The 21,089-nt window shown below is 54.1% G+C and overlaps 1 protein-coding gene across 1 annotated transcript in view; it reads left to right on the top strand.

The window, feature by feature from the left end:
• The window catches only part of LOC135077281 (serine/arginine repetitive matrix protein 2), a 48,089-nt gene that overhangs the window by 405 nt on the left and 26,595 nt on the right, over positions 1–21,089 (top strand). Inside the window, exons 2-20 of the mRNA XM_063971816.1 lie at positions 60–189; positions 525–820; positions 942–1,333; positions 1,618–1,770; positions 2,183–2,318; positions 2,997–3,113; positions 3,577–3,741; positions 11,324–11,508; positions 13,708–13,827; positions 14,597–14,688; positions 14,797–14,900; positions 15,128–15,290; positions 16,549–16,671; positions 16,939–17,100; positions 17,815–17,926; positions 18,408–18,532; positions 19,037–19,245; positions 19,876–20,046; positions 20,573–20,722. Coding sequence (XP_063827886.1) covers positions 60–189; positions 525–820; positions 942–1,333; positions 1,618–1,770; positions 2,183–2,318; positions 2,997–3,113; positions 3,577–3,741; positions 11,324–11,508; positions 13,708–13,827; positions 14,597–14,688; positions 14,797–14,900; positions 15,128–15,290; positions 16,549–16,671; positions 16,939–17,100; positions 17,815–17,926; positions 18,408–18,532; positions 19,037–19,245; positions 19,876–20,046; positions 20,573–20,722 — 3,105 coding nt within the window. The remainder of the gene's footprint in view (positions 1–59; positions 190–524; positions 821–941; positions 1,334–1,617; positions 1,771–2,182; positions 2,319–2,996; positions 3,114–3,576; positions 3,742–11,323; positions 11,509–13,707; positions 13,828–14,596; positions 14,689–14,796; positions 14,901–15,127; positions 15,291–16,548; positions 16,672–16,938; positions 17,101–17,814; positions 17,927–18,407; positions 18,533–19,036; positions 19,246–19,875; positions 20,047–20,572; positions 20,723–21,089) is intronic.

Here is a 21,089-nt window from a genome sequence, read left to right as displayed (position 1 = left end):
TATAAGCAATGTAATGGTATATGAAATCAAATGTTTTTGACTAAACTATTATTTTTTAGATAAAACCCCCCTTGGTGGTATTCTAAATGACACCAAACATGGCTGGCTTGCACTGGGGCCCAAATTCTGCGTCGTCGACCTTAGAACCGGGCTGAAGGTGGCAGCACGAACTTTTGGGACACCATACAGGTATTATATTATAATATTGTCATGTACAGGCTGTCACATCAAGGTAATCACTGTGGGATCTTAAGTAGTTATAACAGGGGTGAATTTGCAATAAAAATGTATAGTCTGATGTGCTGTTGTCTGTTCAAGACATTTTATGAATGTTATTTCTTCACATAAAAGCAACTGGATTGATTTTGATAATAAATTGCGATTTTACAGCTTGCACCTTCAAAATAGCATCAGGCTGTATTATAAAGCTGAGGACAGAAGCTAGCTTCATTACAAATCTTGTCACCCATTCATTTATAGTAATTTTCATGATACAAACATTTAATTTTTATGTTTTCTTTCAGCAACTCCCGCACAACAGTCACCAGTGTAGTGGAGCTTATTACACCTCTGACGGAGAATTCCAAGCAACTTATAATCAGTTTGCAATGTGAAGACTTCACAAGCAACATTTGCGTATTCCACATCAACGGCTCGCAGATACTGCGATGCATTCAAACCGATTTAGTTGTGACAGAACTGGCGGTGTGCGATGAAATGCCTGATGGCCCGTTCACATGCTTCGATGGTGTGGTCATGGCCGGCACAAAGACTGGGGAGATTTTTGCGTTTGATCTCAATAGATCTGGCCTTATTCAAGGTATTTTATTCTAAAGTATATTAATTAAAGAAAAATATATTACTTTCTAACAAACAAAACATTTAGGCCAGTATTTTGTGATGTTTATAACTTTAATTATAATTGAAATGTGTTTTTACAGCATTAAAAGACATTACCCAAGGCTATGAACACATGATTCAAAATGAGAGCAATCCAGCCAACCTTACCTTTCTACCACTGAAAGCGATTCATCAAATCGAAGAGCAACGGGACCTAGTTCTTGTGAACAACGATCATCTAGCCATTCTGCTGAATGAGAGTTCGGTAATGGACGGCCAGTACATATTCCACAATCCTGATGGCACAGTCCGGATGAAGGCTAAAAGGGATCACATCAGAGTTACTGTGCTTCAGTACATCCCACAGCTGGGAAGTTTGGCTGTGGGCTACAATTTCGGTGCATTCCAGATTTGGAATTTACTGACGCTGGATTTGGAATTCACTTCTCAAGTCAATGTGGAGTGTTTGCCTGTGACGCACTTTGGGTTTCAGGTATGGAGATTTATTTATATTCCTATTATTATTTATACTTTATTTGAGCTTTTGAGACACAGTTCTCCCATAGATTTTGAATTGCAATACAAGCCACTATTTTTTTTTATCGACAACGAGGAATCTCTTGGCCTGTATCTCACCTGTTGGTAAGTGACGATCAGGCCGAAGGTGGAAGCGAGCTTCACCCGAAATCCTCAACCACGGAGGCCTATATCATTAACAACTCTTTAGAAACCATAATGTATGTTTATTCAAAACTAAATGGTCTTTTTCTCTTTCAGGAGCCTTGTGATGACCCAAGAGCATTCTGCTACCTCTGGGTTGTCTTCTCCCTGATAGACAGGTTTGAAGAAGAGGAGTTCCCACTGGCTGTCATGTACTCACTTACATACCAAGGAAAGAGGATGCTGTCAGATACCAAGTGCCTCTATCAGGTAAGATTTCGGATGCTCATTGTAATTATGCAAGCTGACCTAGTAATTTAATTAAGGATGGCTTCACATATTGGCCCCAATGTTGATTCCAATGCCTCACAACCAATTGTTCTAGAAAATACATAGCTTGTCCAGTTGGTTCTAATACTATTTTCTAGATTCACAGACATGTGACTTTGGAACGAAAGTAGGGGCCAGTGTGTGAAAGCCAGTGTAAACCCAGCACCTAATGTTGATTCCAATGCCTCTCAACCAACATGTGGTACTAGAAAATACATAGCTTGTTCCAGTTGGTGCTAATTTCTAGATCCACGAATGTGTGGCTTTTGTATCGACATAGGGGCCAATGTGCAAAAGCCAGCATAACACCAGTACCTCAATTTATAAGGGGTCTTTTGTTTATTGTTTTCAGGACTTCTCAATGGCCACAATAAGATTCCAAGCAGAGCTTAGCGCAATGGAAGATGCAGGACATCTAACTGGAGGCAAATGTGTCTCATGCCACACCTACTCTGTGAATTCTAGCTTGGGCTCTGAAGGAGAAGATAGTAAGTAACATTTTTCTACTTTTTACAAAGCTATATGCAACAATTTATGACCGCACACACCACACAGCTTATGACCGCAGTCTGTGGAGGAACACTATCTGTGGTCGCGATCCTCATCAATGAGGGAACGAGGAAGAAGAAGAAGAATGAAACAATTATCTACTTATCTATAACCCCCAGATAACTGCGCACCTGGCGGCCGTGATGTCACATCGACGCTCTAAAGCCCGGTCTCCGAGCACGTACAATTTTGTCCAATGTTCCCAAGCTACCCATCCTTATCGCTCGCGCGTTATTATGTTGCTGTTGCGCTCGCACACTCACTACGGGCGCCCGTCGCACAGTCGCGACAGCAATATAATTACGCGCGAGCGATAAGGATGGGTAGCTTGGGGTCATTGGACAAAATTCTACGTGCTCGGCGACCAGACTATAGTACGAACGCGGGGATTTTTTTTTATGTGACAGGAGGCAAACTAAAAAAGGAGATGTGCGAGGGAGAGTCGTCAAGGTGCGCAGTTAACTCGACCGGGTTGCAACTTTGTCATAATATGAAAAGCAAAGTGATTATGGTTTGACTTTATTTGATGGCTGTAAAAACTTCCCAATCAACTACCCGTACTTTTTTCTCAGATATAGCTCAAAATAAGAAGGTAAATATTTATATTTTTGTTACAGCTATGTTGAACATCTGCCAACTGGTATGGGAATGTTGGGGCGACAATGCGAATGCCTCCTCACAATATGGCATGCTACTCTTTGATCTGGACCAGTGGTACAAGGATCAAATGCCTGGTAATTTATTTATAAATATATTGTTTCATCATAAGTTATAAGAATGTATTATTTATGTTTTTTTTGGTGAGAAATGACGACCTTGTTTTTGTTCGTACGCGTCGCTGTATACCTGTAACTATGGCTAAACAATATGATTCACTTGTGTGGGTGTATGAAGCCTTGAACAAATAAGGCTTACTGGTCTATGCATAATATTGCTGGTCCATTACCAATACTATTTAATTTTCGAGCATAGCCTGTTATTTTACTAGTTACACTGGTCATTTCAGTGGTAGCACCAGTCATTTAACTAGTCACACTGGTCATGTCACTAGTCTCACTGGTCACGACACTAGTTACACTGGTCATGCCACTAGTCACTAGTTTTGTCTCTAGTCTCAATAGTCATGTAACTAGCGACACTAGTCACACCAGTATTTACATTAGTCACACCAGTATTTACACTAGTCATTCTCCACAGCGACCTACCGCCTGGAGAGCAACGTGTTCATGAGCGCTAGTTGGTGCAGCCTGGCAGCCGGCGCGTGCGTCACGCTCGACGTGCGCCTCGAGCCCGCGTCCGTGGCGCCCTACGCGCACGCCACGCGCCTGGAGGAGCACCTGTACCCCAACAGCATCCAGTACAGTGAGTGCCACTAGTCGCCACTAGTCACCACTAGTCAAGCTGCTCGTGCCACTAGTCGCGCTCGACGTGCGCCTCGAGCCCGCGTCCGTGGCGCCCTACGCGCACGCCACGCGCCTGGAGGAGCACCTGTACCCCAACAGCATCCAGTACAGTGAGTGCCACTAGTCGCCACTAGTCACCACTAGTCAAGCTGCTCGTGCCACTAGTCGCGCTCGACGTGCGCCTCGAGCCCGCGTCCGTGGCGCCCTACGCGCACGCCACGCGCCTGGAGGAGCACCTGTACCCCAACAGCATCCAGTACAGTGAGTGCCACTAGTCGCCACTAGTCACCACTAGTCAAGCTGCTCGTGCCACTAGTCGCGCTCGACGTGCGCCTCGAGCCCGCGTCCGTGGCGCCCTACGCGCACGCCACGCGCCTGGAGGAGCACCTGTACCCCAACAGCATCCAGTACAGTGAGTGCCACTAGTCGCCACTAGTCACCACTAGTCAAGCTGCTCGTGCCACTAGTCGCGCTCGACGTGCGCCTCGAGCCCGCGTCCGTGGCGCCCTACGCGCACGCCACGCGCCTGGAGGAGCACCTGTACCCCAACAGCATCCAGTACAGTGAGTGCCACTAGTCGCCACTAGTCACCACTAGTCAAGCTGCTCGTGCCACTAGTCGCGCTCGACGTGCGCCTCGAGCCCGCGTCCGTGGCGCCCTACGCGCACGCCACGCGCCTGGAGGAGCACCTGTACCCCAACAGCATCCAGTACAGTGAGTGCCACTAGTCGCCACTAGTCACCACTAGTCAAGCTGCTCGTGCCACTAGTCGCGCTCGACGTGCGCCTCGAGCCCGCGTCCGTGGCGCCCTACGCGCACGCCACGCGCCTGGAGGAGCACCTGTACCCCAACAGCATCCAGTACAGTGAGTGCCACTAGTCGCCACTAGTCACCACTAGTCAAGCTGCTCGTGCCACTAGTCGCGCTCGACGTGCGCCTCGAGCCCGCGTCCGTGGCGCCCTACGCGCACGCCACGCGCCTGGAGGAGCACCTGTACCCCAACAGCATCCAGTACAGTGAGTGCCACTAGTCGCCACTAGTCACCACTAGTCAAGCTGCTCGTGCCACTAGTCGCGCTCGACGTGCGCCTCGAGCCCGCGTCCGTGGCGCCCTACGCGCACGCCACGCGCCTGGAGGAGCACCTGTACCCCAACAGCATCCAGTACAGTGAGTGCCACTAGTCGCCACTAGTCACCACTAGTCAAGCTGCTCGTGCCACTAGTCGCGCTCGACGTGCGCCTCGAGCCCGCGTCCGTGGCGCCCTACGCGCACGCCACGCGCCTGGAGGAGCACCTGTACCCCAACAGCATCCAGTACAGTGAGTGCCACTAGTCGCCACTAGTCACCACTAGTCAAGCTGCTCGTGCCACTAGTCGCGCTCGACGTGCGCCTCGAGCCCGCGTCCGTGGCGCCCTACGCGCACGCCACGCGCCTGGAGGAGCACCTGTACCCCAACAGCATCCAGTACAGTGAGTGCCACTAGTCGCCACTAGTCACCACTAGTCAAGCTGCTCATGCCACTAGTCGCGCTCGACGTGCGCCTCGAGCCCGCGTCCGTGGCGCCCTACGCGCACGCCACGCGCCTGGAGGAGCACCTGTACCCCAACAGCATCCAGTACAGTGAGTGCCACTAGTCGCCACTAGTCACCACTAGTCAAGCTGCTCGTGCCACTAGTCGCGCTCGACGTGCGCCTCGAGCCCGCGTCCGTGGCGCCCTACGCGCACGCCACGCGCCTGGAGGAGCACCTGTACCCCAACAGCATCCAGTACAGTGAGTGCCACTAGTCGCCACTAGTCACCACTAGTCAAGCTGCTCGTGCCACTAGTCGCGCTCGACGTGCGCCTCGAGCCCGCGTCCGTGGCGCCCTACGCGCACGCCACGCGCCTGGAGGAGCACCTGTACCCCAACAGCATCCAGTACAGTGAGTGCCACTAGTCGCCACTAGTCACCACTAGTCAAGCTGCTCGTGCCACTAGTCGCGCTCGACGTGCGCCTCGAGCCCGCGTCCGTGGCGCCCTACGCGCACGCCACGCGCCTGGAGGAGCACCTGTACCCCAACAGCATCCAGTACAGTGAGTGCCACTAGTCGCCACTAGTCACCACTAGTCAAGCTGCTCGTGCCACTAGTCGCGCTCGACGTGCGCCTCGAGCCCGCGTCCGTGGCGCCCTACGCGCACGCCACGCGCCTGGAGGAGCACCTGTACCCCAACAGCATCCAGTACAGTGAGTGCCACTAGTCGCCACTAGTCACCACTAGTCAAGCTGCTCGTGCCACTAGTCGCGCTCGACGTGCGCCTCGAGCCCGCGTCCGTGGCGCCCTACGCGCACGCCACGCGCCTGGAGGAGCACCTGTACCCCAACAGCATCCAGTACAGTGAGTGCCACTAGTCGCCACTAGTCACCACTAGTCAAGCTGCTCGTGCCACTAGTCGCGCTCGACGTGCGCCTCGAGCCCGCGTCCGTGGCGCCCTACGCGCACGCCACGCGCCTGGAGGAGCACCTGTACCCCAACAGCATCCAGTACAGTGAGTGCCACTAGTCGCCACTAGTCACCACTAGTCAAGCTGCTCGTGCCACTAGTCGCGCTCGACGTGCGCCTCGAGCCCGCGTCCGTGGCGCCCTACGCGCACGCCACGCGCCTGGAGGAGCACCTGTACCCCAACAGCATCCAGTACAGTGAGTGCCACTAGTCGCCACTAGTCACCACTAGTCAAGCTGCTCGTGCCACTAGTCGCGCTCGACGTGCGCCTCGAGCCCGCGTCCGTGGCGCCCTACGCGCACGCCACGCGCCTGGAGGAGCACCTGTACCCCAACAGCATCCAGTACAGTGAGTGCCACTAGTCGCCACTAGTCACCACTAGTCAAGCTGCTCGTGCCACTAGTCGCGCTCGACGTGCGCCTCGAGCCCGCGTCCTGGAGGAGCACCTGTACCCCAACAGCATCCAGTACAGTGAGTGCCACTAGTCGCCACTAGTCACCACTAGTCAAGCTGCTCGTGCCACTAGTCGCGCTCGACGTGCGCCTCGAGCCCGCGTCCGTGGCGCCCTACGCGCACGCCACGCGCCTGGAGGAGCACCTGTACCCCTACAGCATCCAGTACAGTGAGTGCCACTAGTCGCCACTAGTCACCACTAGTCAAGCTGCTCGTGCCACTAGTCGCGCTCGACGTGCGCCTCGAGCCCGCGTCCGTGGCGCCCTACGCGCACGCCACGCGCCTGGAGGAGCACCTGTACCCCAACAGCATCCAGTACAGTGAGTGCCACTAGTCGCCACTAGTCACCACTAGTCAAGCTGCTCGTGCCACTAGTCGCGCTCGACGTGCGCCTCGAGCCCGCGTCCGTGGCGCCCTACGCGCACGCCACGCGCCTGGAGGAGCACCTGTACCCCAACAGCATCCAGTACAGTGAGTGCCACTAGTCGCCACTAGTCACCACTAGTCAAGCTGCTCGTGCCACTAGTCGCGCTCGACGTGCGCCTCGAGCCCGCGTCCGTGGCGCCCTACGCGCACGCCACGCGCCTGGAGGAGCACCTGTACCCCAACAGCATCCAGTACAGTGAGTGCCACTAGTCGCCACTAGTCACCACTAGTCAAGCTGCTCGTGCCACTAGTCGCGCTCGACGTGCGCCTCGAGCCCGCGTCCGTGGCGCCCTACGCGCACGCCACGCGCCTGGAGGAGCACCTGTACCCCAACAGCATCCAGTACAGTGAGTGCCACTAGTCGCCACTAGTCACCACTAGTCAAGCTGCTCGTGCCACTAGTCGCGCTCGACGTGCGCCTCGAGCCCGCGTCCGTGGCGCCCTACGCGCACGCCACGCGCCTGGAGGAGCACCTGTACCCCAACAGCATCCAGTACAGTGAGTGCCACTAGTCGCCACTAGTCACCACTAGTCAAGCTGCTCGTGCCACTAGTCGCGCTCGACGTGCGCCTCGAGCCCGCGTCCGTGGCGCCCTACGCGCACGCCACGCGCCTGGAGGAGCACCTGTACCCCAACAGCATCCAGTACAGTGAGTGCCACTAGTCGCCACTAGTCACCACTAGTCAAGCTGCTCGTGCCACTAGTCGCGCTCGACGTGCGCCTCGAGCCCGCGTCCGTGGCGCCCTACGCGCACGCCACGCGCCTGGAGGAGCACCTGTACCCCAACAGCATCCAGTACAGTGAGTGCCACTAGTCGCCACTAGTCACCACTAGTCAAGCTGCTCGTGCCACTAGTCGCGCTCGACGTGCGCCTCGAGCCCGCGTCCGTGGCGCCCTACGCGCACGCCACGCGCCTGGAGGAGCACCTGTACCCCAACAGCATCCAGTACAGTGAGTGCCACTAGTCGCCACTAGTCACCACTAGTCAAGCTGCTCGTGCCACTAGTCGCGCTCGACGTGCGCCTCGAGCCCGCGTCCGTGGCGCCCTACGCGCACGCCACGCGCCTGGAGGAGCACCTGTACCCCAACAGCATCCAGTACAGTGAGTGCCACTAGTCGCCACTAGTCACCACTAGTCAAGCTGCTCGTGCCACTAGTCGCGCTCGACGTGCGCCTCGAGCCCGCGTCCGTGGCGCCCTACGCGCACGCCACGCGCCTGGAGGAGCACCTGTACCCCAACAGCATCCAGTACAGTGAGTGCCACTAGTCGCCACTAGTCACCACTAGTCAAGCTGCTCGTGCCACTAGTCGCGCTCGACGTGCGCCTCGAGCCCGCGTCCGTGGCGCCCTACGCGCACGCCACGCGCCTGGAGGAGCACCTGTACCCCAACAGCATCCAGTACAGTGAGTGCCACTAGTCGCCACTAGTCACCACTAGTCAAGCTGCTCGTGCCACTAGTCGCGCTCGACGTGCGCCTCGAGCCCGCGTCCGTGGCGCCCTACGCGCACGCCACGCGCCTGGAGGAGCACCTGTACCCCAACAGCATCCAGTACAGTGAGTGCCACTAGTCGCCACTAGTCACCACTAGTCAAGCTGCTCGTGCCACTAGTCGCGCTCGACGTGCGCCTCGAGCCCGCGTCCGTGGCGCCCTACGCGCACGCCACGCGCCTGGAGGAGCACCTGTACCCCAACAGCATCCAGTACAGTGAGTGCCACTAGTCGCCACTAGTCACCACTAGTCAAGCTGCTCGTGCCACTAGTCGCGCTCGACGTGCGCCTCGAGCCCGCGTCCGTGGCGCCCTACGCGCACGCCACGCGCCTGGAGGAGCACCTGTACCCCAACAGCATCCAGTACAGTGAGTGCCACTAGTCGCCACTAGTCACCACTAGTCAAGCTGCTCGTGCCACTAGTCGCGCTCGACGTGCGCCTCGAGCCCGCGTCCGTGGCGCCCTACGCGCACGCCACGCGCCTGGAGGAGCACCTGTACCCCAACAGCATCCAGTACAGTGAGTGCCACTAGTCGCCACTAGTCACCACTAGTCAAGCTGCTCGTGCCACTAGTCGCGCTCGACGTGCGCCTCGAGCCCGCGTCCGTGGCGCCCTACGCGCACGCCACGCGCCTGGAGGAGCACCTGTACCCCAACAGCATCCAGTACAGTGAGTGCCACTAGTCGCCACTAGTCACCACTAGTCAAGCTGCTCGTGCCACTAGTCGCGCTCGACGTGCGCCTCGAGCCCGCGTCCGTGGCGCCCTACGCGCACGCCACGCGCCTGGAGGAGCACCTGTACCCCAACAGCATCCAGTACAGTGAGTGCCACTAGTCGCCACTAGTCACCACTAGTCAAGCTGCTCGTGCCACTAGTCGCGCTCGACGTGCGCCTCGAGCCCGCGTCCGTGGCGCCCTACGCGCACGCCACGCGCCTGGAGGAGCACCTGTACCCCAACAGCATCCAGTACAGTGAGTGCCACTAGTCGCCACTAGTCACCACTAGTCAAGCTGCTCGTGCCACTAGTCGCGCTCGACGTGCGCCTCGAGCCCGCGTCCGTGGCGCCCTACGCGCACGCCACGCGCCTGGAGGAGCACCTGTACCCCAACAGCATCCAGTACAGTGAGTGCCACTAGTCGCCACTAGTCACCACTAGTCAAGCTGCTCGTGCCACTAGTCGCGCTCGACGTGCGCCTCGAGCCCGCGTCCGTGGCGCCCTACGCGCACGCCACGCGCCTGGAGGAGCACCTGTACCCCAACAGCATCCAGTACAGTGAGTGCCACTAGTCGCCACTAGTCACCACTAGTCAAGCTGCTCGTGCCACTAGTCGCGCTCGACGTGCGCCTCGAGCCCGCGTCCGTGGCGCCCTACGCGCACGCCACGCGCCTGGAGGAGCACCTGTACCCCAACAGCATCCAGTACAGTGAGTGCCACTAGTCGCCACTAGTCACCACTAGTCAAGCTGCTCGTGCCACTAGTCGCGCTCGACGTGCGCCTCGAGCCCGCGTCCGTGGCGCCCTACGCGCACGCCACGCGCCTGGAGGAGCACCTGTACCCCAACAGCATCCAGTACAGTGAGTGCCACTAGTCGCCACTAGTCACCACTAGTCAAGCTGCTCGTGCCACTAGTCGCGCTCGACGTGCGCCTCGAGCCCGCGTCCGTGGCGCCCTACGCGCACGCCACGCGCCTGGAGGAGCACCTGTACCCCAACAGCATCCAGTACAGTGAGTGCCACTAGTCGCCACTAGTCGCCACTAGTCAAGCTGCTCGTGCCACTAGTTGCGCTCGACGTGCGCCTGGAGCACGCGCCCGGAGGAGCACCTGTACCCCAACAGCATCCAGTACAGTGAGTGCCACTAGTCGCCACTAGTCGCCACTAGTCAAGCTGCTCGTGCCACTAGTTGCGCTCGACGTGCGCCTGGAGCACGCGCCCGGAGGAGCACCTGTACCCCAACAGCATCCAGTACAGTGAGTGCCACTAGTCGCCACTAGTCGCCACTAGTCAAGCTGCTCGTGCCACTAGTTGCGCTCGACGTGCGCCTGGAGCACGCGCCCGGAGGAGCACCTGTACCCCAACAGCATCCAGTACAGTGACTGCCACTAGTCGCCACTAGTCAAGCTGCTCGTGCCACTAGTTGCGCTCGACGTGCGCCTGGAGCACGCGCCCGGAGGAGCACCTGTACCCCAACAGCATCCAGTACAGTGAGTGCCACTAGTCGCCACTAGTCGCCACTAGTCAAGCTGCTCGTGCCACTAGTTGCGCTCGACGTGCGCCTGGAGCACGCGCCCGGAGGAGCACCTGTACTCCAACAGCATCCAGTACAGTGAGTGCCACTAGTCGCCACTAGTCGCCACTAGTCAAGTTGCTCGTGCCACTAGTCACATTGGCCACGCATTTGTCAGTCGGGCCCCTACGGTCCAGTCCGACCCTGGATACATTCTTATAATGTGTACTTCTACATCTTGATTTATGTCTCCTTAGAGATTAAGTTTTTAAAACTATTTGTCTACAAAAATATGTAATATAACTATTAAAAAGTTATACACCCCTGCTATTCCTAATGACCATGACATTGGGTCGCTTCTCGTTGGCTGTTCTTTAGACGACTGTCTGTCTAGGATATTAATTTCCAAACCTGTTTTTCATTCTCACTCCCTTTAATTAGCTTAATCATTGCATTCTTTCGCAGACTGCATCTGCCTGAACACGTCTGAGGCGTGTGTACTTAGCACAGTGGGGATCCAGCGGCAGATCATCAGTTCTATGGACGATGTGGGCCCCACGGCGCTTCTAAGCCCCGGCCGGCTGTACCACGCCTGCGTCACCGCCGGCCTGGCGCCCATGTACGCGGACACCTCGCGAAGCCCCAGCCAGGTACTGTAGGCTGCCCAATTTTTTTTTGCCAAGAAACCCTAATTGATTATACTTTTCCTAGCGAAACCCCGTACTACTCCGCCCGCACGCCCTGCCCCTCCCTTGTGCGTAAACAAGTCGGTGCGAGCGAACAACGTCGTTCACGAAACGTGGGATAATATTTTTTACGGAACCCTTGCGGCCTTTCCACGGAACACCAGGGTTCCGCGGACCACCATTCGGGAACCGCTGCTGTAGGGACCCAGCGGGGACCATAGCTCAATGGACGACGGCCCCATGGGGTTGCTGAGCCCCGGCCGGCTGTACCACGCCTGCGTCACCGCCGGCCTGGCGCCCATGTACGACACCTCGCGGAGCCCCGGCCAGGTGCGTAGTTACGTACTACAGGGGACCCAGCAGGGATCATAGCTCGATGTACGACTGGGGGGAGGGCCCACGGCGCTGCTGTGCCCATGTACGCGGACACCTCGCGGAGCCCCAGCCAGGTGCGTAGTTACGTACTACAGGGGACCCAGCAGGGATCATAGCTCGATGTACGACTGGGGGGAGGGCCCACGGCGCTGCTGTGCCCATGTACGCGGACACCTCGCGGAGCCCCGGCCAGGTACGTAGTTACGTACTACAGGGGACCCAGCAGGGATCATAGCTCGATGTACGACTGGGGGGAGGGCCCACGGCGCTGCTGTGCCCATGTACGCGGACACCTCGCGGAGCCCCGGCCAGGTACGTAGTTCGGTACTACAGGGGACCCAGCAGGGATCATAGCTCGATGTACGACTGGGGGGAGGGCCCACGGCGCTGCTGTGCCCATGTACGCGGACACCTCGCGGAGCCCCAGCCAGGTGCGTAGTTACGTACTACAGGGGACCCAGCAGGGATCATAGCTCGATGTACGACTGGGGGGAGGGCCCACGGCGCTGCTGTGCCCATGTACGCGGACACCTCGCGGAGCCCCGGCCAGGTACGTAGTTACGTACTACAGGGGACCCAGCAGGGATCATAGCTCGATGTACGACTGGGGGGAGGGCCCACGGCGCTGCTGTGCCCATGTACGCGGACACCTCGCGGAGCCCCAGCCAGGTGCGTAGTTACGTACTACAGGGGACCCAGCAGGGATCATAGCTCGATGTACGACTGGGGGGAGGGCCCACGGCGCTGCTGTGCCCATGTACGCGGACACCTCGCGGAGCCCCAGCCAGGTGCGTAGTTACGTACTACAGGGGACCCAGCAGGGATCATAGCTCGATGTACGACTGGGGGGAGGGCCCACGGCGCTGCTGTGCCCATGTACGCGGACACCTCGCGGAGCCCCAGCCAGGTGCGTAGTTACGTACTACAGGGGACCCAGCAGGGATCATAGCTCGATGTACGACTGGGGGGAGGGCCCACGGCGCTGCTGTGCCCATGTACGCGGACACCTCGCGGAGCCCCAGCCAGGTGCGTAGTTACGTACTACAGGGGACCCAGCAGGGATCATAGCTCGATGTACGACTGGGGGGAGGGCCCACGGCGCTGCTGTGCCCATGTACGCGGACACCTCGCGGAGCCCTAGCCAGGTGCGTATTAAATGACGTGGGCCCCACGGCCTCTCGAAGATTTCCACATAGACTAGTCCTGCGCTTCCCGCATCCAGGTGCTTCCCACTCTTTATTACCAGAATACAGGAACAGATAGAGAAACAGAACATATTGCTCGTGACAGCAATGATGACAGCAGCGACGTCATCATGTAAACAGTTTACATTGCTTGCGTAGTCATCATCATCATCATCATCATGTCAGCCATAGGACGTCCACTGCTGAACATAGGCCTCCCCTAATGCTTTCCACGTTGATCGATTGGTAGCGGCCTGCATCCAGCGCTTCCCTGCTACCTTTACGATGTCGTCGGTCCACCTTGTAGGTGGACGTCCCACGCTGCGCCTTCCGGTACGCGGCCTCCATTCCAGAACCTTGCTGCCCCATCGGCCGTCAGTTCTGCGCACTATGTGCCCTGCCCATTGCCACTTCAGCTTGCTAATCCGTCGGGCTATGTCAGCGACTTGCTTGCGTAGTACTAAAGATAATATTGGAACGTTAAGTGGAGAGATACCGCAGTGGATGATGAGCACATATTTTGAATTCAGCGCATTATATGACATATCTCTATGTCTATGGTATGGACAGTAGTATTGATTTTATGGTTTTTGTGCAGGAAGAGCAACGCAGATACCTGTTATCAGTGGCGCTTGAAGCGCGCCTGTCTCGCTTCCTAAAGCGCTGCGCGCACGACTGGGCCACGGGCAGCCATGCCGGCGCCGGTTGCACCTTGCCGTTTCTTGTAAGTTCCATATTATAACACCATGTTCAAGTTCATTATCACCAGTCAATTTTTCGTCTCATTTCAGTGAAATGACGTACACAGCAGTACGGCTAGTACAAAAAACTTTCGAGTTCGAATCGTTTGTGTATTCGAATCGCCATCAATAGATTTAGTACGAAAACTACAACAGCGCCCTTGTGAACGTGTCGTAAAGTGAACTTTTTTTGCACGAAACTTAGTTTGAGAATAAGTGTCACGTTATCGTTTAATTCAAAGTTGGGTATCGAATTCTGTCGAATACGAAAGTTGTTCATGCTAGAGGTACTGGACATAGGCCTCCTCCAAGTATTTCCATGACGATTGGTCCTACTCTGCCCCAAGGTACTTCCAGCGACCTTCACCAGATCGTCGGTCCACCTAGTGGGGGGCCTATCCACTCTCGTTTGCCTCTGGTTAATTAGACAGACGTTATCATAATCGATGATCATCATCAGACTATTTAGCCTTTACTGCAACACGACTGTATCTAATTTACAGAAAACAAATAGGGGATTTGGCCTATTACACAATACAGGTCGTCGTTGAAAGATAGCTTACATCATTTTGTCTATAAAAATGCTAAAAATACATGACATGATTTCATTATGACGTAAGCCTTTGCAAAAAAGTTTGCAGTCACAGTATTCGATCATCAACTCGCGCTAAACTTAGTTGTATACACAAAATCATTATCTAAGTTCTGAATCATATTTAGAATAAGTTAGAATTTATTTTTTCTTGTATTTAGGTCGATTGGTGCTGGCAGCGCGCTATAGAACTGAAAGAGAACGCTAGGGAACTCACAGCGCCTCTCTTTTCTTCTTCCGCATTGCCTGACAGGTAAACAAATTATCCCTTAACATAAATATAAATAAGAACACTATTCGCTCAGCAAGATAAAGTGGTTAACCAATTACTGTATTTAGAAGAGTGTGTATTTTGTTACAGAAATGTGGTCAGATGCTTAGAGCATTGCGTGCAACAACTAACTCAACTGACAGGCCTGTTGGATGCAATCCTAACTAAATGCTGCAATTTGGTTGTGCCTGATGGTAAGTAAACTTTACTTTGTAATATATTACTGCTCTTTCATTACTTTATATGTGTGTGTCTTTAAGGCCACCCCTAAATTGAACATTAAAAATTTAACTTCCTAGGTATTTCATCAAATATTTTTTTTCCATAATAATGATAGAATGACATACGTCATATTTGATCTACCTTTTTTGAACTTAAACCTATTTCCCGAAGTGTTCCAAATTCGTATAATATTTCCCAGCTCTAAGCGAAATGGAGGAGAAGTACAAAGGGATCGGCTGCGTATCTCTGTACCTACGCGTGGTGCAGTGGTTCCTACGTGTTGGACTGTTGCCTGAGAGACTCCTGGCGAGAGACGCGCTGCCCTACCCCGCTCATCATCTGCTTCACACCTACACCAAGCGGTGAGTGTTGTTATAGTCACAGTCAGCTATCAGTGAATAGAAGTACGAAGAGGTCGGCTGCGTATCACTGTACCTACGCGTGGTGCAATGGTTCCTACGAGTTGGACTGTTGCCTGAGAGACTCCTGGCGAGGGACGCGCTGCCCTACCCCGCGCATCACCTGCTGCACACTTACACTAAGCGATGAGTGTGCTTATAGTCTGCTCTCAGTACAAGTACAAAGGGATCGGCTGCGTATCGCTGTACCTACGCGTGGTGCAGTGGTTCCTACGTGTAGGACTGCTGCCTGAGAGACTCCTGGCGAGGGACGCGCTGCCCTACCCCGCGCATCATTTGCTGCACACTTACACCAAGCGGTGAGTGTGCTTATAGTCACAGTGTCAGCTCTCATTGTATAGATGTACAAAGGAATCGGCTGCGTATCGCTATACTTACGCGTGGTGCAATGGTTCCTACGTGTTGGACTGCTGCCTGAGAGACTCCTGGCGAAAGACGCGCTTCCCTACCCCGCGCATCATCTACTCCACACTTATACTAAGCGGTGAGTATAGTTATAGTCACAGTTAGCTGACAGTGAACAGAAGTACGAAGGGATCGGCTGCGTATCGCTGTACCTACGCGTGGTGCAGTGGTTCCTACGAGTCGGACTGCTGCCTGAGAGGCTCCTGGCGAGGGACGCGCTGCCCTACCCCGCACATCACCTGCTCCATACTTACACCAAGCGGTGAGTATAGTTATAGTTACAGTCAGCTGTCAGTGAACAGAAGTACGAAGGGATCGGCTGCGTATCGCTGTACCTACGCGTGGTTCAGTGGTTCCTACGTGTTGGACTGCTGCCTGAGATCATCTGCCGCGCATCATCTGCTGCACACCTACACCAAGCGGTGAGCGTTGTTATAGTCTGCTCTCAGTAGAAGTACAAAGGGATCGGCTGGAGTCACACAGATAGTAAACAAAAGTACGAAGGGAACGGCAGCGTATTGTTGTATCTACGCGTAGGGCTGCTGCCTGAGAGACTCCCTTTAAGTACAGATGAAAAGCTAAAGCTCTTATGTAGTTGTAATATGAGCGATTTTGAAACAAAAATGTAGTGTGATATGCTGTCGTCTGGAACTAAAATAATCACTTCTAGCCTTACCCTCCACCCAGTGATATGTGGAGGACCTTAGGCACCAAGGAGGGCATTTTATAAGACTTGTTTTTATTGTCTAAGATAGATAGGAATGCATATTGAAAATAATATTCTTTTTTTTTTCAGACGTATGAAACTTCAACGGCTAGAAGATAATTCACCAGTGGAAAATAATGTGAGCAAATCCTGTTCGCTGCTGTACATAGACCAACTCATCGAAAATGAATTCGGAGGGGAAAGGATACACGAGTAAGTTACGCAGTCATCTTACAATTTGTAAATGTGTAAATTAGTCACACTTCATACATTTCTTCTGAATTTACTTTTAATATGTCAAACTTACAAAAGTATAAAGAATTGCATTCGAATCATTCTATCCCTGGGTTGCTCGAAAAATATCTTTTCCTGTCAATAAGACCACCTAAATTATTCATTTTTCATTTTGTATAGGAACTATCTTTTGTCTATTTTTTGTGGTGTGCAATAAAAAGTGTCTATCTTTGTTTTTTTCTGTAGAATGTGGCTCGGCGGCGGCAGCGAGTGCAACGGACTGTACCCGCCGCCATCTCTGTATTCTCTGCTGCGACTGTACCTGCTGCCGGACATCGCCGAGGAGCAGAAGCACTCGCTGGTGCTGTACCTGCTGGTGGACTACTCCGTGGTGTACGATGACGTCAGGTGAGCCTTGTCTGTGGCAGCGAGTGCAACGGACTGTACCCGCCGCCGTCCCTCTACTCGCTACTACGACTGTACCTGCTGGTGGACTACTCCGTGGTGTACGATGACGTCAGGTGATATAAGATAGATGAGAGGTAAGATAGCCAGTTTCTCCGTGGTTGAGGATTCCGGGTGAAGCTCGCTTCCACCTTCGGCCTGATCGTCACTTACCATCAGGTGAGATACAGGCCAAGAGCTTCCTCATTGTGGATATAAAAAAGAGCGCCTTTTGTTTATTGCCGGATCTCCACGAGAGGCAGTCTCGGGTCGAGAGGCAACCTCGATCGACCTGCTGCTCAAATGGAGACGCTGCCCAAACCAAACCAAATTTCGTCGCCGTGGACTGAGCCACGTTGCCAGGGCCTGATCCACATTGCCGGGGACTGAGCTACATTGCCGGGGACTGAGCCACATTGCCGGGGACTGGGCCACATTGCCGGGGACTAAGCCACATTGCCGGGGACTGAGCCACTGCCGGGGACTGAGCCACTGCCGGGGACTGAGCCACATTGCCGGGGACTAAGCTACGTTGCCGGGGATTGAATTGCCGCGGACGAGGCAGCCGCTCGGCCCGAGGCTCCCTCTATTGAATACGCGGCATGCGCATAATTTTGAGTCTCATTATTACACACTACATTGAGCTTAAACATGATTATGTAATATTTATTCCACCAGGCACGAAGCTGTGATTCGCCGCTTGATGCAGTTCCCGACAATGTTCGGCCTGAGCAACACTGCTATCAAAGCCACACAAGCTTTTTGGCACTTGGACCATAGAGACTTTGATGTGAGTATATTAAAGTGAGCGTCAAATCGTTCGTGACACCCAAAGTAGCCAAAAAGTACGCAACACGTCTTTTTTATGCTGGGGCCACATTAGCGGCTAACGTCAATGCCCACTAGTGCGATAATTATTGCGATACTGACTTAGTGTGGTGTGGCCGCTTCATCGCATTAATTCTCGCGTCTCTCTCAATAATCTCTTTGAGCTATCGCCTAACGCCAAACGTCAATGTTAATGCCGTTGCAGCGTTGTCAAATTATCGCGTTATGTCGTGGTTACACTAACGGTTAACGTCCAATTATCGCAAATTAAAGGCATTTCTCGTTAGTGTGGACTCAGCGTTACAATTGGAAAAAGTTGTGTTGTGAACTTTTTAGCCGCTTTGGGTGTCGCGAACAATTTGACGAGGACTGCACACGACCTATGTTTACCTTTATAAAATATACAATACAATATGAAATGCAAATTATGATTGTTTCCACAGTTCGCCCTAGACCAACTGCAATGTCTGACCGGCAACACTCTCTCGGAGTGGCAACACAGCGTCGTGTTGTCTTCTCTGCTGGCACAGAAGAAGACTCAGGCCGCCCTCCAATATTTGCACGTCAGGTATGTTTCTATGGACACTCGATGGCTGGACAGTTGTAAAAAATACACAGAAAATTGTGCACATCAATAATAAACAGTTGAATGATTTTAAAGGAGGCTGAGAATATTCATTCTCAGCTTACGCTAAAACTTTGCGGACGCACGCGTGTTTGTATTGAAAAAAGTATGAGTAGCGCAGTGTGGCGCGGAACTGATGCAAAGCTGACGGCCCAAGGGGCAGCAAGGTTCTGGAATTGAGGCCACGTACCGAAAAACTTAACGTGGGATGTCTACCCATAAGGTGGACCGAGGACCTCATAAAGGTCTAAAAGGATGGCGCTGAATGCAGGCCGCTACCAACCGGGTGCTATGGAAATCAATGGGCGAGGCCTATGTTCAGCAGTGGACGTCCTGTGGCTGAAATGATGATGATTTGAGATGGTTTTCCAATCGCGCAGCGGAGTGTTAGCATATATTTGCGTGGTTTATAATAAGTGTGTGCAATTAATTTGCCTTTTTTTTCAGGAAACCAGCGCCAATCCAGTACAAAGACCCAGAGACAATGAACTCCAGTCGCGTCGGAGACCAAGACAAGTTAGACGACTGGCAGGCCTGCTGCAGCCTGTACCTGGCGCGCGGGCTGGCCTTCGAGGCGCTGGACGTGGCGCGCTCGTGCGTGCGCAGCGCGCGCAGTACAGACGACCAAGTGCGCGTGCTCAACTACTTCTTCCGAGGTCTGTTGTGCCACAGAATAATTGCAATTATGTACTAAACTCCCGTCGTTGAGCACGTGGAATTCCGTGTAATGACCCCAAGATACCCATCCTTATCGCTCGCGCGAAATTATATTGCTGACGCGACTGTGCGACGGGCGGTCGCAGTGAGTATGCGAGCGCGACAGCAATATAAATAAGGATGGGCTTGGGGTCATTAGACGAAATTCTACGTGCTCGGCGACCGGACTTTACGTACAAAAGGCGTCTGCCGTGTGGTGACGGCAGAGTAGAATACATTTGTCATCAACCCTTACTCTTCCCGCGGGTGTCGTAAGAGGCGGTAGGGACTACACATCAAACAGAAAACGGGCAGCAGCGCTTTCTGAAAAACATCAATTTTTCAAACTGCGATCTCCAACCCGCCTGCCAAGCGTGGGGATTATGGCAAAACCCTCCACTATAGGAGGCTCATAGTCTAGCTTCTTCTTCTTCGTCGCTACACTCTTGCCAGAGTGATCGTGGTCGTCACACCAGGTCCAGTGGCAAGCCTCACAATCCTTCGCCATTCCTTAATCACAGTCTAGTAGTGGACTGCAAAGGGCTGTTAATTATGATGATGACAAAGGGCGATGGAGCGTGCTATGTTAGTTTCCCTGCGATATTCGCGGAGCCAGGACAAGTTGGACGACTGGCAGGCCTGCTGCAGCCTGTACCTGGCGCGCGGGCTGGCCTTCGAGGCGCTGGACGTGGCGCGCTCGTGCGTGCGCAGCGCGCGCAGTACAGACGACCAAGTGCGCGTGCTCAACTACTTCTTCCGAGGTCTGTTGTACCACAGAATAGTAGCAATTATGTACTAAATTCCCGTCGTTGAGCACGTGGAATTTTGTGAAATGACCCCAAGCTACCCATCCTTATCGCTCGCTTACTGCTGTCGCGACTAAGCGACGGGCGGCCGCAGTGAGTGTGCGAGCGTCACAGCAATAAGGATGGGTAGCTTGGGTTCATTGGACGAAATTCTACGTGCTCGACGACCGGACTTTACGTACAAAAGGCGTCTGTCGTGTAGTGACGGCAGTAGAATACATTCGTCACCAACACCTACTCTTCCCGCGGGTGTCGTAAGAGGCGACTTAGGGACCACACATTAAAAAGAGAACGGGCAGCAGCGCTCTCTGGAAAACATCAATCTTTTAAACTGCGATCTCTGACCCGCCTGCCAAGCGTAGGGATTATGGCATAACCCTCCACTATAGTGGAGGAGGCTCATAGTCCGGCAAATGACTACAATGATGAATGAATGGGCTGTTGATGATGATGATGATGACAAAGGGCGTGATTCGCGGAGCCCAGGACAAGTTAGACGACTGGCAGGCCTGCTGCAGCCTGTACCTGGCGCGCGGGCTGGCCTGCGAGGCGCTGGACGTGGCGCGCTCGTGCGTGCGCAGCGCGCGCAGTACAGACGACCAAGTGCGCGTGCTCAACTACTTCTTCCGAGGTCTGTTGTGCCACAGAATAATAGCAATTATGTACTAAACTCCCGTCGTTGAGCACGTGGAATTTCGTGTAATGACCCCAAGCTACCCATCCTTATCGCTCGCGCGCAATTATATTGCTGTCGCTACTAAGCGACGGACGGGCGCCCGCAGTTAGTGTGCGAGCAAAAGTACAAAAGGCATCTGCCGTGTGTTGACGGCAGAGTAGAATACATTCGTCACCAACCCCTACTCTTCCCGCGGGTGACGTAAGAGGCGTTAGGGACTACCCATCAAACAGAAAACGGGCAGCAGCGCTCTCTGAAAAACATCAATCTTTTAAACTGCGATCTCCAACCCGCCTGCCAAGCGTGGGGATTATGGCAAAAC

The sequence above is a fragment of the Ostrinia nubilalis genome, chromosome 13 (genome assembly GCF_963855985.1).
Source record: "Ostrinia nubilalis chromosome 13, ilOstNubi1.1, whole genome shotgun sequence".
In the NCBI taxonomy this organism is placed as follows: Eukaryota; Metazoa; Arthropoda; class Insecta; order Lepidoptera; family Crambidae; genus Ostrinia; species Ostrinia nubilalis.
This window is presented reverse-complemented; position numbering and strand designations above follow the sequence as displayed.